At 45.5% G+C, this 17447-nt stretch overlaps 1 protein-coding gene and 1 long non-coding RNA gene across 3 annotated transcripts in view; both read left to right on the top strand.

Annotated features, from left to right (window-relative positions):
- The first annotated feature begins 1207 nt into the window (after positions 1 to 1207).
- Positions 1208 to 8350, top strand: LOC132540267 (uncharacterized). Its single transcript, XR_009551473.1, has 2 exons — positions 1208 to 2578; positions 8177 to 8350. It is a non-coding gene; the product is annotated as an uncharacterized LOC132540267 (long non-coding RNA).
- An 8003-nt stretch (positions 8351 to 16353) lies between these two features.
- Positions 16354 to 17447, top strand: part of RCAN1 (regulator of calcineurin 1) — a 121617-nt gene continuing 120523 nt past the window's right edge. The window contains exon 1 of one of the 2 annotated variants that reach the window (XM_060198676.1): positions 16354 to 16377. Coding sequence is in view for 1 of the 2 variants with exons in the window: in XM_007519719.3 (XP_007519781.1) it covers positions 16481 to 16708 (228 nt within the window). In the remaining variant the exon portion in view is untranslated. The other variant, XM_007519719.3, reaches the window with a different exon arrangement.

The following is a 17447-nucleotide window of genomic DNA, read 5'->3' as shown; positions in this document are numbered from 1 at the left end:
CCCCACCACCACCACCACCACCACCACCACCAACAACAACAACAACAAAGGAAACAAATTAATTCTAAGACTGTGAGAACTCTGTTAGTTATGTTTCGGAGGTAGGAGGTGGCGAGACAGAACTTTGGTGGTGGGTGTGGTGTGGGACTAGACCCTCTCATCTCCCAATCTGTAACCCCATTATTCATCACCAATAAATAAATGAAAAGAAAAACTCATGGACACCCTCCTTTGTTGAGGAAGAAGAGAAGGATCGCTTCGTTTACTGGGTAGAGCAGAGACAGCCAAACCTTACTCTACTGCACAGACCAGAGTCTCTGTGGGAAGAGTCTCCATTCTCACAGCCAATCACCACTCTGCCTTCAGTGCTCCTCCCAAGAAGTTACTCCTTTCCCCAAAGACCTATCTGGACATGTGACAAAAATTTCCCCCCTCTTTTAGGTCACCTTTATGTGTCTGCATAACGCATCCACACTTCTCTGACCTATCACTCTCCTGTTTTCTTGGAAGATGACTCCAGGTTTCTCATAAAAGCCATAGATGCTGGGACCAGGTGACGGTACATCTGGTTAAGCACACACATTATAGTGCTCAAGGATCCAGGTTCAAGCCCCCAGTCCCCACCTCCAGAGGGAAATCTTCAGGAGTGGTGAAACTGGACTGCAGGTGCCTTTTCCCTTCTCTGTCTCCTTCTCCCTTGTCAATTTCTCTCTGTCTCTATCCAAATATGTGTATATATATTTAAAAAGCCTTAGATGCCTTAAAAGCTCAATGCCACCCCCCTCTTCCCTCCCACCAGCTGGCAGTGCTGCTGCCGGTTCCTCGCCTCAGTCAGGACTTGCCATGCCATCACCCCACCCACCTGCATGAGTGCAGAGCGCACCATCCCACATGGAGGGCTTCTGTTCTCCCACCTGAGACACGTCTCTCCACACGCACACTGGGTGCTCTCCTCCCATCTGCACTGAGATGGTTCCAGAAATCCCCGACTTGCACCCAAGCAGACAAGCAGGGCTGTTTTCTCTGTCTGTTGAGTCACCCGCCTCAGCACACAAACACAGTGTCTCATCTCCCATCTGCAGACACATAAACCCCTTCTCTCTCTCTCTCCCTCTCCCTCTCTCTCTCTCTCTCCTTCTGCCAATGTTGGTCCTGCTTTTCTGTGTTCATTTAACACACAAGGTTTTTTTTTGTTTGTTTTTTGTTTTTGCCTCTAGGGTTATTGCTGGGGCTCAGTGCCTGCACCATGAATCCACTGCTCCTGGAGGCCATTTATCCCCCCTTTGTTGCCCCTGTTGTAGCCTTGTTGTGGTTATTATCATTATTGTTGATGTCGTTCGTTGTTGGATAGGACAGAGAGAAATGGAGAGAGAAGGGGAAGACAGAGAGGGGGAGAGAAAGACAGACACCTGCAGACCTGCTTCACTGCCTGTGAAGCGACTCCCCTGCAGGTGGGGAGTCAGGGCTCGAACTGGGATCCTTATGCCGGTCCTTGCACTTTGCACCACGTGTGCCTAACCCTCTGTGCCACTGACCAAGCCCCAACACACAAGGTTTTGAATGAGTGGTTTACACTCCAGTCCTCTCTCTCCCCTTGGGGTAAGGGCCTCCTACATGGTTCTCCAGAATCTTTCATAATTTCTCAAGAATAACTCCTAGGCAAGGGGTAGATAGCATAATGGTTATGCAAAGAGACTCTCATACCTGAGGCTCCAAGGAACCAGGTTCAATCCCCTGTACTGCCATAAGCCAGAGCTGAGCAGTGCTCTGGTAAAAAAATAAATAAAAATAAAAAATAAAAACCTGCCAACACCCATGTACAGTGGAGAAGTAATTAATTATAGAATCCAGACCTTCTACTTTCTGTACCTCATAATGATCCTGGGTCCATACTCCCAGAGGGTTAAAGAATAGGGAAGCTATCAAGGGAAGGGATGGAATACAGAGTTCTGGGGGTGAGAACTTGTGGGGAGCCACATGTGCCCTCCAGGTTGCTATTGGCATGACCAGAGTCTTTGTTCACAGATGGCCTTGCTTAAAAGTTAAGTTCCTGCTTCTTTACACCTTAGAGTCTTTGTTCACAGATAAGATAAGTTCCTGTCTCCCAATTCCACCTCCCCATGAATCACCCAGGACCCTCCAAATAAAAGCTGATTACCATGACAACACACCACTTCAATCAACAGCCCCCAGCTGCTAACTCCCCCCTTGCCCTGGCCTTAAAAACAGCATCTTTGGTGCTAATAAACAGACTTGATCAGAATCTTGACTTGTCTCATTTCTCTAGCGTGTCTTGTCCCCTTCCCTCTCCCTTCTTTCCTTGTCCTCACTCCCTCTCCTAGGTTAACCCACATTGAAGGTCCCGTGGGACGGGACAGATGGCACCGCAAAGTGCCCCAAGGAACGAGGGACCCCCCTGAAGGACTTCATTACAGAACCACTGCGGAAATTGCTAGCTAGCGAACTCAAGGAGACGGGCACTGAAGCAAGGTGCTCCAGGAACTCAAGGAGACGGGCATGAATTCAAGGTGCTCCAGGAACTCAAGGAGACGGCTGATTTCAGTCCAGGACTCAGGCAGTGAGTATTAAGACTAACAGACACTTTCTTTCTCTCTCCACTTTGGCAATTCGCGAAAAAATTGACCTTGTCAGTGCAACTGACGGATTCTGGTCAGAGCTACTCTCCGGTGATTCCTGAAGGCCTGACTTGTGACATTTTAGTAGTGGCGGCCGGACAGGCAATCGCCCCCTCTTGACTGAATGAATGCCTCATTATGAATGCTTGTATGCGTGTTGTGTGCCTCAGGGTCACTAGACTACGGGGCGTGATTGGGCTCCCAACCTGTGTGTCCGTGGAGTTGTCTCAGCTCAGTGGAGATTCTCAACCCTGTTGAGACCGAGGTCGGGATTTATATGGCTACTCCTAAGCTAAGACTCCTTAAGGTCCTGCGAGGGGCCCGGCCAGGCGAGTGCAGTTGATTGTCTGTCACCCTTTGGGGTACCAGTTCTTTTTCAATATCCTTTCTCGTCTATCTTTTCTTCCTTCCCCACTAACTCTAATATGGGACAAGATCTGACTCAACATGAAAAATTTGTTGACGGGCTTAAAGATGCTTTAAAGACGCGAGGGACAAAAGTTAAAAAGAAAGATTTAATTAAGTTTTTTAAGTTTCTCTCTGAAGTCTGCCCCTGGTTTCCCCAAGAGGGATCTATTGATGAAAAAAGGTGGAAAAGAGTAGGAGATGCAATAAAAGAGTACTATGACCTTTTGGGACCAGAAAAAGTCCCTGTTACTACCTTTTCTTATTGGAATCTTATAAATGAAGTAATTAGAGTCAGACTCCGACCCCGAGAGATTACAGAAATTATTAATAAGGGAGAAGTCCTTCTTTCTAAAGATCTGCCAGCTAAAGATATGGGCTTACCTCCTACTCCTTCACAGGGAGCCATAGAAAGTGTCCATAAACTTCCCAATGACCCCCCCCCCCAGATTTAATTTCCTTAGATAGTAAAGACCATTTGTCTGTTAAACCTAACACAAAACATATTTAAAAATCCCCTATTACTGAGGAGGCCTGGATTATTTCCAACCTCGATTCTGACATAAAAGCTAATCCTAAATATAAAAAACCCACCAAAGCCATTCCCCCTGCAACACCCACAAAAACTACCCGGCCCAGGACACATAAAATCTACCATGTTAAATCAGATAGCGAACTCTCTGACGAGGACTGGGCAACACTAGATGATCAGGCAGTAGGCTACCATAATCCTGGCTGGCCATCTCTTCTAGAAACAAAAATCGGACCACACCCTTATGTGCCGCCCCCTCCTTCAGCTCCCTCCCCTATTTCTCAACCCACCGATAACAACAAAGGTTTATTGGCAAAGATAAATTTATTAAAAGAGCAGATAAAATTAGAGACTGAACACCAGGAGTTAGTCACTCAGCTTAATAATCTTAAAACTAGCCAGCCAAAAAGATCCAGCTTTTTTCCTCTGCTCAGTGGCAACCTGAGCTCTTGGAGAGCGTTGAACCAGTTCTGAGTGAGATCTTATCTGGCTAGCAAGCTATTCTTTAAAGAAAGATATCAAACAAGACATTCTCTCTGACTTAAAAGCTATTAATCAGAGAACCAGCACACACTTTTGATAGAAATTTAATGATTTGTTTCTTTAAAAATCTAAAATGTACTTTAGCCCAGAAAAGAACTTGCAAAGATTTTTCTCCATGTGGCAGTAAACTAAGCCCGCCTGTTCTGTCCGTGCAGCCAATCACGGCATAGAGCTCCTGCTCCACACATCAGCAAAGACTTCAATCATTCCCCATAGCCACACCCACCCCTCCTGGGTGCGGGGCTGGGAAGAGCTGCTGTGAGCCAAAAATCTAAAAACCGCTTTTCAAAGGGAAAATTTTCCTTTTCACCAAGAATGTCTGTTTTAAGTCTGTGTGCTAACCTTGTTTTCATTAATGTGTGTTAACCCCTAAGTAACTAAAGTTTGTTTTCTTGGACTGGCTTTCTAATAACCCAGTCTGGGTAGAGCAGTGGCCTTGCCAGGGAAAAAGGGTTAAACGTGCTATTCCTGGCCTGATAAAAATTTTTTATTTGGCAGATGTGATTCAACAAAATTATTTAGTGTAAAATGATCATCTAAAAGAAATGTAATAGTAAAAATTTATTTTGAACATTTCAGCTATAAGGTTTATCTTAGCCTTTTAAGTTACCTATCCAAATCAAAGTGAAAGATTAAGTTGTGTACCCACCCTTGTTCATAGCTTCCCTAAGGGTGTGATAGCTTTGTGATAAGCAAAGATCCTAACAAACAAAGTTTAACATTTTACTTAAAATTGTTGAAGTGATTTCAAAAAAAAAAGAGAGAGTTTCCAACACAGTTCTTATGTGGTAATATAAAGGTAAAAATTCATTTGCTAAGGCAGCTAAAGATTTAAAGTAAAAGTCTTAAGTATTCTTCATCTCCAAATTTATATGCAAATTATCTATGTATTTAGCTGAAAAAGTTCCGGGACATTATGGAGGGCCCCCATAATGCCCTGTGAAACTATTTCTGTGGAAATTAGTCCACAACAAAATGTGTTGTTTGTTTGGCACTGTAAATCTTTTGAGAAACATTGTCACAAATGTGTTAACTCTTTAAGTAACTTAAGTTTGTTTAAAGTTTAAAGAAAAATTTAGTTAAACTAAATTTGGTTTAGAGATCCTGGTTATGGGAATTGCTACAGGAGGTTAAAAAGATAACTTTTAAATCTATGCTCTTTGAAGTTCAAACAGAGCCTCTATAAATTAGGTGTCACACACTGAAGATATGTCTTCTGTGTGGCAAATGGCAGAAAGGCTATTAATATGTAAAAGTTTTCAAATACTTTCTCAACTAGGGAGGCAGAACTGGCCTGGGTGAGTGAAAGATAACCCAATGGCTATGTTTATGCCTGAATATGTTGCTCTGATAAATGAGATGTGTAACTTTTTTTAAAATAAAACTTATCAAATATATATGGAGCTGTCTAGCTGTAGAGCTATATAGCCAACCTTTTATTACATTTTATTCAAAAAGTGTGCCCCTGGTTTCCCTGAGAAAGAACTCTAGATATTAAAACATAGGAGAGACTAGGTAAGAAGTTAAGAGAGTTTTATGTCTGATATAGACAAAAATGTTCCGGTTAAAACTTTTTACTTTGAAACTTGGTAAGAGATTTTTTTTTTTTATCTTACTCATGAGTTAGTTACCTTTGCTTTTACAGTAACTTACTCCTTCTGATAAAGTTGTTACTGAGATAACTCCCCTATTTAGAAAAACTACAAAAATTATTATCAAATAATTGGCTTTTGAGTGTACAGATTCTACATGTCAAACTTTAATTAGTTCTGGTTTGTTTTAAGACACTGTCAGAGGTTTATTCTTGATAAATTAAGTTAATACATGGTGTTTCTGGTCTGATAGATTTGTTTTGGCAAATCCTGATTTAACAAAATTATTATTTTGAACATTTAAGCTATGAGGTTTTATTTTAGCCTTTTAAGTTGCCATATTAGAGTTCTAAAGAGCAAAAATCTATTAAGAGTTTCATATCTACGCTTACTCATGATAGCTTTGTGATGAATAAAGATCTTAATAAATAAGTTATAATAGTGTGCTTAAACTGTCTAGCAGTTTAAAATAATGCTAAAAAATGGTAAACATTTTATCATGTCAACACATTAGGTATTGACTTTCTATAACATACTGGTATATTTTAATAAAGAGCCTTCTAAAATCATATGAAGGAACTCAAGCCAATTCTAACCATTAGATCATCAATTATAAATGCACATGAAGAACTGACTGCTCATATGGTAAGATTTAAAACTAAACATTTTTCTTTTTTATTTATGGGTGTGTGATGACTCCTAAAGTCACTCATATCCTAAAATTTTTCTCATTTTTTTACAAGCCTCTTAAATTTTAATGCTTGACTTGCCATAGTGAGAGCACTTTACTGGCTCTTACATTGTTTAATTAAGATCCTGCTATTCAGACTTTTAAGATTAATCCCGATCGATAAAAGCCAATGGTCTCTGGCAGATTGATGTAACTCACCTGCCCATGTTTATTAAACAAAAACATTTTTTTTTTCTCAATTGGTACTTTTTCTAAATTTATGTGGGCTACAGCTCAAACAAGGAAAAGCTCAAAAACATGAGCCATATGCTCACCTGTTTTGCTTCAATATATATATCCATTCCATATATTTTTGTTCCCTTTAAAACATAGAGTAATATTACAATATTCCCTATACTATAACCCTTAAGCTCAATTAACAAAAAAAAGAAGGGGAATGCACCCCCAATATTCAGTTGGCTAAAGTTTCAATGAAGTAACTATACTAAACCTTCTTAATATTTACAAAAATTTGAATTTTCCATTTATTATATCTCATTGGCAAAGCCACCCACTCTTCCAGTCAGAGACATATTCTTTTTCTTTTTTTCAACACTGGATGTTCATGTTTGTTTTCCTATCTATTATGGTGGGTGACATTATTGCTCTTGCAGAATCCACAGAGTCCCTGTTGACAAGTCCTTACCACAAAAGATGCCATGGCAGCATATACTCCAGCTAACCTCACCAGCCTATCCAAGTCTTCTCTTTCTGCTGACCTACCACTGCTGACTTCAATTCCTCTTTATGCAAAAGCCATTGGCTCTGACTTCATCCTTACACGTTTATTGACCTCTTCTTTTCTCTCAATATTCCTCATGTTCAAGGAACCTCACCTTGACTTCTAATGTGTATGCACCTCCTCTGTGTTTTGGTGCAACACCACCCTATATTTTCATGTCAATTCTTCTCTACCTGGTCCTTGCCTCCTAGTTTCGCTTGTTCCACAGCTGACCCTCTATGAAGAAGAAAAATTTCTTTAGTTGGCGCTGACGACCACCAGAGGACCAGACGTACTGTGTTTCTTCCCCTAGACATCACATCCACTGACTGCTTCCCTTAGACTTGAGATATGATCCTGCCTCTTCATACCAATGGATAAATTCCCCCTCCCTTACCTGGATACTCTCAGTTGTGGGACCCTTGCTTGTTTTACTTCTTCTGCTCACAGTAGGTCCTATAATTCTTAACAAGCTCATGGCCTTTTTGCGACAACAGATTGATGCCATAAAGATGCAACCTATACAAGTTCACTATCATAGGCTGGACATAGCAGAAAATGGAGTTGCTGCAGAGGATTTGCCCCCCTCCATCAGGACATCCACCATGTAGAGGGCTGGCTAGCCAATGATGGGTAAGGGGAAACTAGCGCTATCCAGTCAACCTAAGACAGGGCACCTGGTACTACTGGGCAAAAAATGATCAGGTGTTCCAATGACGGGTAAGACAGAAGGCTGATCCCCAACCTAAGACAGGCACTGTCCACCCTCGCACAAAATAAAGTCTGCCAAACATCAGAACATGCACATATATATGTGTGTGTGTGTGTGTGTGTGTGTGTGTGTGTATATATATATATATATATGTATGTATTTATATAAGGAAGGGGGACATGTGGAGAGCCACATGTGCCCTCAAGGTTGCTATTGGCATGACCAGAGTCTTTGTTCCCAGACAGCCTTACTTAAAAGTTAAGTTCCTGCTTCTTTACACCTTAGAGTCTTTGTTCACAGATAAGATAAGTTCCTGTCTCCCAATTCCACCTCCCCATGAATCACCCAGGACCCTCCAAATAAAAGCTGATTACCATGACAACACACCACTTCAATCAACAGCCCCCAGCTGCTAACTCCCCCCTTGCCCTGGCCTTAAAAACAGCATCTTTGGTGCTAATAAACAGACTTGATCAGAATCTTGACTTGTCTCATTTCTCTAGCATGTCTTGTCCCCTTCCCTCTCCCTTCTTTCCTTGTCCTCACTCCCTCTCCTAGGTTAACCCACGTTGAAGGTCCCACGGGACGGGACAAGAACTGGGTAGAATTGTACCCCTACCCCTCTTATCCTATAGTCTTGTCAATATTTCCATTTTATAAATACAAATTAAAAAAAAAAAAAAGAATGACTTCCAAGCAGTGACGTCCCAAAGGGAGTTCCTGGTCCTTTTCAAAAACCACTGTTTGGAGCTCCAAGGCACTGAGAATCTTCCCTCCTCTGTGAGCCCTTCTGGCATTCACTTCCAGGAAGCCCTGTTTGACAGGGGATGCCTTAGTGTCTCTGAACTCCTTCCCCTGGTGGCTGACATTGACTGAAGTCTGGACTCATGGTCCCCACGTGTTGCGAAGGTCTCTCTACAGCTTCTCGCTTCTGGGGTTCAGGTCAAGCCACATCTCCCACAAGCATGACCCCAACTTTGCCTGCATGGCTGACCCCTTGATAAGTCCACTTTCAGACCTCAGGTACCCTGACTGATACTTAGTGATCCTTGATCCTAAAGGTGGAATTGTCAGGTGCCCTGACACTGTAATGACCTCACCTGATGAGAAAGTGGGGAACCGTAGGATGGAGCAGCAAGGCTCTCACTGGGACAAAGATGGGGGCACCAGAGAGAATGAATGATGTTATCAGTAGAAGCAGACGTGTTTCCAGAAGAGGGTGCTCATTGGATGGAACCCCCACATCTATTTCTGATGGTCTCAACATGACACAAAATGACATCAGGGCTCTCAGACAGCCTGACTGGTTCCTCCCTTCCTTCCTTCCTTCCTCCCTTCCTTCCTTCCTTCCTTCCTTCCTTCCTTCTCTCCTCCAGGATTATCACTGGGGCTTGGCACTATGAATCCACTGTTCCTGGAGTCCATTTTCTCCCTTTTTGTTGCCCTCATTGTTAATTGTTGTTATTATTATTGTTGTTGTTGCTGTCATTGTTGTTGGATAGGCCAGAGAGAAATGGAGAGAGGAGGGGGAAGACAGAAGGAGGAGAGAAAGACAGACATCTGCAGACCTGCTTCACCACCTGTGAAGCAACCCCTCCCCCCGCAGGTGGGGAGCTGGGAGCTCGAACCAGGATCCTTATACCAATCCATGTGCTTTGTGTCATGTGTGCTTAACCTGCTGCACTACCTCCCAGCCCTCCCTTTCTTTTTTCTTTCCATTTTATTCAACAGGGCAGAGAGAAATTGAGACAGGACGGGGAGATAGAGACACAGAGAGAAAGAAAGACACCAGCAGACCTGCTTTACCTCTAGTGAAACTTTCCCCCATCTGCAGGTGGGGAACCGGGGGCTAGAACCTGGATCCTTGCACAGGACCTTGTGCTTAGTACTATGTGCACTTAACCAAGTCTGCCACCCCCTCACTCCCATGCTGACTGGCTTCTAGAACTTTGCTTGACATCTGAATGCCCTCCTGTCTTGGCTACTGAGATGCCTACATCCTTCCTTTAAATTCTCTCCAGGGCAGTGGCTGGGAGAACAGGAGTCATATTTGTAGGACCAAGGTTAGAATCCGGGCATCACCCAGGAGAACCACAGCACAGGAAAGCCTATACTGTGGCATTTCTCTTTCTCTCAGCTTCCTGAGTGGGGGGGGGGTGGGTGGAGGGTGAAATGATCATATTGAAAACAGTTGAAGAGTCCAGGCATGAGATCCTGGTGCCACACAGGTAAACAAACAAGTAAGCCCACAGGTAGGTAGATCGTCTCTTGTTCTAGCTGACTCCAAAAGTTTTAGCTTTCACCAGAAGCACACAGGCACCAACAAGCTTGGACGAGAACACTGAGTTATACAAGTCAGCAAACTCTCTTCCCCAAAGTGGAAAGTCAAGGTAATCAAATTTCACTACTCCCACTCGCCAACCTAAATTATAACTAACTTTAGGATGTAAAAAAAAAAAAAAATAACCCATGGTGTGTGGGGGGAGGTACTAGGATTTTTTTATATTTATTTGTTTTCCCTTTTGTTGCTTTTTTTATTGTTGTTGTAGTTATTATTGTTGTTGTTATTGATGTTGTTGTTGGATAGGACAGAGAGAAATGGAGAGAGGAGGGAAAGACAGAGAGGAGGAGAGAAAGACAGACACCTGCAGACCTGCTTCATCGCCTGTGAAGTGACTCCCCTGTGGTTGGGGAGCCGGGGGCTCGAACTGGGATCCTTACAACGGCCCTTGTGCTTTGCGCCATGTGTGCTTAACCCGCTGCACTACCGCCCGACTCCCGAACTTTTTTTAATTTCTTTTTTGGGGAATAAATGCTTTACATTTGTCAGTAAATACAATAGTTTGTACATGTACAACATTTCCCAGTTTTCCGTATAACAGTACAACCCCACTAGGTCCTCTGTCATCCTTTTTGAACCTGTATTCTCACCCAGAGTCTTTTACTTTGGTGCAATACGCCAATTCCAGTTCAGGTTCTACTTGTGTTTTCTTTTTTGATCTTGTTTTTCAACTTCTGCCTGAGAGTGAGATCATCCCATACTCATCCTTCTGTTTCTGACTTATTTCACTTAACATGATTTCTTCAAGGTCCATCCAAGATCTGCTGAAAACGGTAAAGCCACCATTTTTAATAGCTGAGTAGTATTCCATTGTGTATATAGACCACAACTTGCTCAGCCACTCATCTATTGTTGGACACCTGGGTTGCTTCCAGGTTTCGGCTATTACAATTTGTGCTGCCAAGATCTTTTTGGATGGGTGTGTTGGGTTCCTTAGGATATATCCCCAGGAGTGGAATTACAGGGTCATAGGGTAGGTCCATTTCTAGTCTCCTGAGAGTTCTCCAGACTGCTTTCCAGGGTACTAGGATTTTAAAAATGCATATTAGAGCACATGATTTGTATGCCCGAAGCCCCTGAGATCTCAGCTAAGATCCCTGGCAAAGTCAAAAGTAGAATTGAATGAATAGAGCTCTGGTCTGTCTCATAAAGATAAATGAATAGGCCTTTAAATAATAATGTTTGAGAGTTTGGAAGATACAGCTGCTGGTTTATTTGCTTATTGATTGCTGCCAGGGTTACCACTGCAGCTCAGTGCCTGCGCAACCTTCCATCACTCCCAGTGGTCATTTATTTGTCCTTTTTGATAGAGGCAGAGAGAATGGTGGGGAAAGGGAGGGATAGGGGGGGAAAGCAAGACACCTGAGGCAAGGCTTCATGGACTGTGGTGGAATAGATTCGTTAAGAGTGTGCCTCTCCCCTTTTTCAGACACTGAAAGCACCTCTTTGCTTGTGTCGGAACTGCTGCCTTCCAGCTGCGTCTGTAAATGGAGATCAGATCTGTTCCCCGGAGCTTAGAGGGTGTGGAGATGGTCCAGAGAGACAGGTGCTGGAGCAGGAGCCTGGGGGTGGTCTTAGTGCCTGTTGTCACCGCTGAAAAAAGAGTTACTGCTCTTGCTATATAGTTGCCAGAGACATAGGAATAATTTTATGTCTGTTACATGGTGAAATTGCCCTTCAGAGCCCCACCCCGCCAAACTCTAACAGACTTCACCCTTAGCAATGTTGTCTATAGGGACTGGATGGTGACGGGTCTGGTAGAATGCACACATTACCATGCGTAAGGACCTGGGTTCGAGTCCCTGATCCCCATTTGTGGAAGCAAGCTTCATGAGTGGGGAAGCAGGTCTTTCTCTCCATCTCTCTCTCCCCCTCTCTTTCTTGTTTAAAGTAAAAAATTTTAAAGTATTTTTTTATTTAAGAAAGGATAAATGAACAAATCCATAGGGTAGGAGAGGTACAACTCCACACAATTCCCACCACCCAATCTCCATATCCCACCCTCTCTCCTGATAGCTTTCCCATTCTCTGTCCCTCTGGGAGCATGGACCCAGGGTCGCCGTGGGTTGCAGTTATTATCTTTATTTATTGGATAGAGATAGCCAGAAATCAAGAGGGTAGGGACAGATAGAGAGGAAGAAAGACACCGGCAGCCCCGCTTCACCACTTGCAAAGCTTTCGCTCTGCAGGTGGGGTCCAGGGGCTGGAAACTGGGTCTTTGAGAGTTGTAACATGTGCTCTCAATCAGGTGTGCCACCACCCAGTCCCCTCTCCCCTTCTCTTTCAATTTCTCTCTGTCCTATCAAATAAGAAGGAAGGAAAAAGAAAGAAAGAAAGAAAGAAAGAAAGGAAGGAAGGAAAGGAAGGAAGAAAGAAAGGAAGGAAGGAAGGAAGGAAGGAAGGAAGGAAGGAAGGAAGGAAGGAAGGAAGGAAAGGAAGGAAGAAAGAAAGAAAGACGGAAGGAAAAAAGGGAGGGAGAGAGAGGAATGTCACCCAAGGGAGACTTCACGACTACACGACTACACGTACTGCCCAGACCACGGTGAGAGCTGCAGCCAGCAGGATGCAGCCGGGGTGTTGCTAGGCCCTATTTATGGGATTAGCCCTTTTGCACTGATACTACTTTTATCTACTCAATCTTTTATCTTTTATCTACTCAATCATATGCTTAATTTCTTGGCTTTGTGTCTGGGAAAGAGTGCCGAGATGTAGGTGGGAATCCAAAGCAGTTTATATCTTGGTCCAATTGCAGTTCATTGACTTATTTATTTATTTATTTATTTATTTATTTATTTATTTATTTTCTTTTGCCCTTGCTTTTTTATTGTTGATGTCATTCGTTGTTGGATAGGACAGAGAGAAATGGAGAGAGGAGAGGAAGACAGAGGGGAAGAGAGAAAGATAGACCCCTGCAGACCTGCTTCACCGCCTGTGAAGTGACTCCCCTGCAGGTGGGGAGCTGGGGGGCTTGAACCGGGATCCTTAGGCCAGTCCTTGCACTTTGCATCATGTGTGCTTAACCCACTGCACTACCGCCTGACTCCCCCAATTGCAGTTCTCAGTAGTCCTGTCTCTACCACCTGCTGGCCAGAGGCTGAATCTGCTAGTGTTTCTCTGAGCTCAAGAGTTGACCAGTTGTCTTTCCTGCTCTGCACACATTTACATGTCAGCTTTCTGTTTTGCCTGCTCGGTTTTCACCTACGCAGCCACTCTGCACGCTGTGAGAGGCTACTGGCAAGCCAGGATCGCTGGAGCATACTGTCCTGAAGGTGATGACAACAGACCCACCCAGCAACTGGCTGTCTGGGTGTTGTTTTTCCAAAACGGGCACCTCATCCCTTTGTTACCCTTCCCAGAATCTTGGCAGAGTCCTCAGAGCGTTCTCGACTCTGCTGCAGTGCCCTCCATGTCACCACAAGTGGTTTGACTTCTTCTGGCCTGAGTTGCATGGAGTAACAGCTTGACAGAGATGAAAGTTCACACTCTAACAACATTCACCCGTTAAGATACACATGACTAAATTTCCAGTGTGTTCATAGAATTGTACAAATATCACCACTGCCCAGTTTTAGAATATTTTCTCCCCCTCCCCTCCTCTCTGATCTCTTCTCCCACCCCAGACTTTGAAAACACTACTTTCTTTTTTTTTTTTAAAAAAAAAATTATTATTATTATTTTACCAGAGAACTGCTCAGCTCTGGTGTATGACAGTGTGGGGGAGTGAGCCTGGAACTTTGGAGCCGTAGGCATAAGAGACATTTTGCTTAACCATTACACTTAACCTACCCCCTCCCAAAACACTACTTTCTGTGGACATATTGACATAATCTGAACACATCATGTAAGTGGAAGAATATTATATCTATGGCCATTTTGTAACTGGATTTTTTGTTAACTTGTATGTTTTAGAGGTTCACTCATGCTGTCACATGTATTTCATACTGCACTCCTTTTTTAAAAAAAATTTTTATTTAAGAAAGGATAAATTAACAAAACCATAGGGCAGGAGGGGTACAACTCCACAAAATTCCCACCACCCAATCTCCATATCCCATCCCCTCCCCTGATAGCTTTCCCATTCTCTATCCCTTTGGGAGCATGGACCCAGGGTCGTTGTGGGTTGCAGAAGGTGGAAGGTCTGGCTTCTGAAATTGTTTCCCCGCTGAACATGGGCGTTAACTGGTCGGTCCATACTCCCAGCCTGCCTCTCTGTTTCCCTAGTAGGGTGGGTCTCTGGGGAAGTGGAGCTCCAGGACACATTGGTGGGGTCGTCAGTCCAGGGAAGCCTGGCCAGCATCCTGATGGCATCTGGAACCTGGTGGCTGAAAAGAGAGTTAACATACAAAGCCAAACAAATTGTTGAGCATGCACTCCTTTTTTTGGTTGAATAATATTCTACATATGATGAGACATCTGGTTTACTCATTTACCAGGTGAAGAACTCTGGGTAATTTCCATTTTTATGACCATTCTGAATAATGATGCCATAGCATTCCTATACAGATTTCCATGTGAACAGATCTTTTTTCCTCACTCTTGGGTCTGTACCTAAGAGAACAATTTCTGGGTCTATGTGTTTGAGGAGATGCTAAACTGTTTTTCTGAGGCAATAGCACTATTTTACACATCCACCAGCAATGCTAGATGATTTCAATTTCTCCTGATTCGCGTACATCACATTCTATCTTGTGAGCTATCTATGCATGCATTTTACTACTCCCTTTGGGCAACACTGTCATCATAACAACCACAACCCGGGGCACGTTGTGAATAAAGTTCAGCAGTTAGTTGGAGATACTTTTTGTTGTAACCATTTCCTATAATAGATCACTATTAACGGCTTGTTAAGCCTAGATGAAGAGAAAATGCATATCTAACCTGGCATTTTTCAAAGTACTCTGTCCCCAGAGCTACTAGTTCTTGGTCCCTTACTCAATGCCTCCCCCCATATATGATTTAATTTCTCACATGAAGACACTGAGATTCCAGTTATTTGTCCATGTAATTTGCGACAAAACTGTCTCTCAGATTCAAATTTTTACTATACTAGGTTATCTTTCAAGGTGAAGGGATTCTATTTTTTCAGGAAACTTGAGAGGGCAAAACATGCTTGAGAACCTTGTCCCCCCCCCCACCTCATATATACAATGGAATACTACTCAGCTATTAAAAATGATAGATTCACCTTCTTCACCCCATCTTGGATGGAGCTTGAAGGAACCCTGTGAAGTGAGGTCAGCCAGAAAGAGAAAGATGAATATGGGATGACTTCACTCACAGACACAAGTTGAGAAATAAGAACAGAAGGGGAAACACAGAGCAGAACCTGGACTGGGTTTGGTGTATTTATTGCAGCAAAGTAAGGGACCCTGGTGGTGGTGGTGGAGAAAGACCTAGGCTGGGTTTTGAGAGTGCTTTACAGAAAATGGAGAAACTTGACACATATATCAACAGGCTGTATAGACTACAGACCATTCACCTCCCCCATAAAAATATATTTAAACATTCCCACCAAAGACAATAATAAACATTGTATTTCTGCTAGCTCGCGTGGCAAACGTGTGTGTGTGTGTGTGTGTGTGTGTGTGTGTGTGTGTGTTGCTAGTTACAAAAATTCTGAACCATGAAAGAATGACTACGAAACTGAAATACTGATGTAAGGCAATTTTGATCACGGGTTACTTCAATCATTGCGGCTACATTTCATAATATACGGTAGGCATCTAACCTCTGGCTAATGGCCATGGGGCCACAGCCAGGACCAGCCACAGCCAGGACCAGCTCTCGTTGAATTTCTCCCAAATTGGCCTCCGTGCCTCCGATCGTCACCTTATGGGAACCACAGCAGCGTGAGCTCCCCACCCACCTTCCTTGCGTCCAATGCCAGGCGCCATTCAGCTGGCACCCAGCTGTTGCAGAAGCGGAACAGACCAAAGAGGCCTTTGCCCCTAACCAACATGGCCGCCACAAGGCTTCAGACTGTGGGCGGCAGAATGCGCTCCACGTGACCGCAATCCCGTTTGTTTATTGGTTATCTTTCCGAGAGAGGCGGGACACCACCGCTTAGCGGGGGCCGGCCTTAAAGGGACCGCGGCCTGAGCTGGGTCCCCCGAGCCAGGAAGGCGGCGTTCCCCGGGAACCCTGGTGACCGCGGGCTGCAGCAAGGTGCGCCCGAGGGGGTTAACGGCGCTGCGGGCTGCCGGGGGAGGGAGAGCGCGAGGGTGGGAGCCGGGTGCAGCCGGCCGGCGAGGGTGCAGCGGGCGCGGGGATGGAGGACGGCGTGGCCGGGTCCGGGCTCGGGGCGGCGGCCCCGGCGGCGGGGATGCGAGCGCGGCCCTTCGCGCCCTTCTGCGCCGGGGTGGCCGAGGCCGACGAGGGCGGCGGCGACTGGAGCTTCATCGACTGCGAGATGGAGGAGGTGGACCTGCAGGACCTGCCGAGCGCCACCATCGCCTGCCACCTGGACCCGCGCGTGTTCGTGGACGGGCTGTGCCGGGTGAGGACACCTGTCGCCGAAGGGGCCCCCGCCCACCACCCCCGGGACGGCCCTGGCTGCCGCCGTGCCTGCGTGCCCCTGGCCCCCGCGGATGGCGACGCGCCCCCCTGGAGCTCCCGGGACACCTGCTGAGGCCCCCTGGCCCCCATGGGTGGGGACGTGGCCCCCCATGACCTCCTCCCACCTGCCAAGGTCCCCTCTGGTCCCTGTGAATGGGGAACCACCCTCCAGGAGCCCAGATACCTGCTGAGGTCCTGTGGCCCCATGGGTGGGGACGTGACCCCCCATGACCCCCCCCCCCCACCTAAGGTCCCCTCTGGCCTCCATGGATGGCGATGAGCCACCCTGGAGCTCCCTGGACACCTGCTGAGGCCCCCTGGCCCCCATGGGTGGGGACATGGCCCCCCATGACACCCCACCTGCCAAGGTTCCCTCTGGTCCCTGTGAATGGGGAACCACCCTCAGGAGCCCAGGACACCTGCCAAGGCCTCCTGGTCCCCATGGGTGGGGACGTGGCCCCCAGACCTCCCTCCCACCTGCCAAGGTCCCCTCTGGCCTCCATAGATGGCGATGAGCCCCCCTGGAGCTCCCGGGACACCTGCCGAGGCCCCCTGGCCCCCATGGGTGGGGACGTGGCCCCCCATGACCTCCCTCCCACCTGCCAAGGTCCCCTCTGGTCCCTGTGAATGGGGAACCACCCTCAGGAGCCCAGGACACCTGCCAAGGCCTCCTGGTCCCC

Source organism: Erinaceus europaeus, chromosome 9 (assembly GCF_950295315.1).
Source record: "Erinaceus europaeus chromosome 9, mEriEur2.1, whole genome shotgun sequence".
NCBI lineage: Eukaryota > Metazoa > Chordata > Mammalia > Eulipotyphla > Erinaceidae > Erinaceus > Erinaceus europaeus.
Note: the sequence above shows the minus strand (reverse complement) of the source record. Positions and strands in the feature narration are given on the sequence as shown.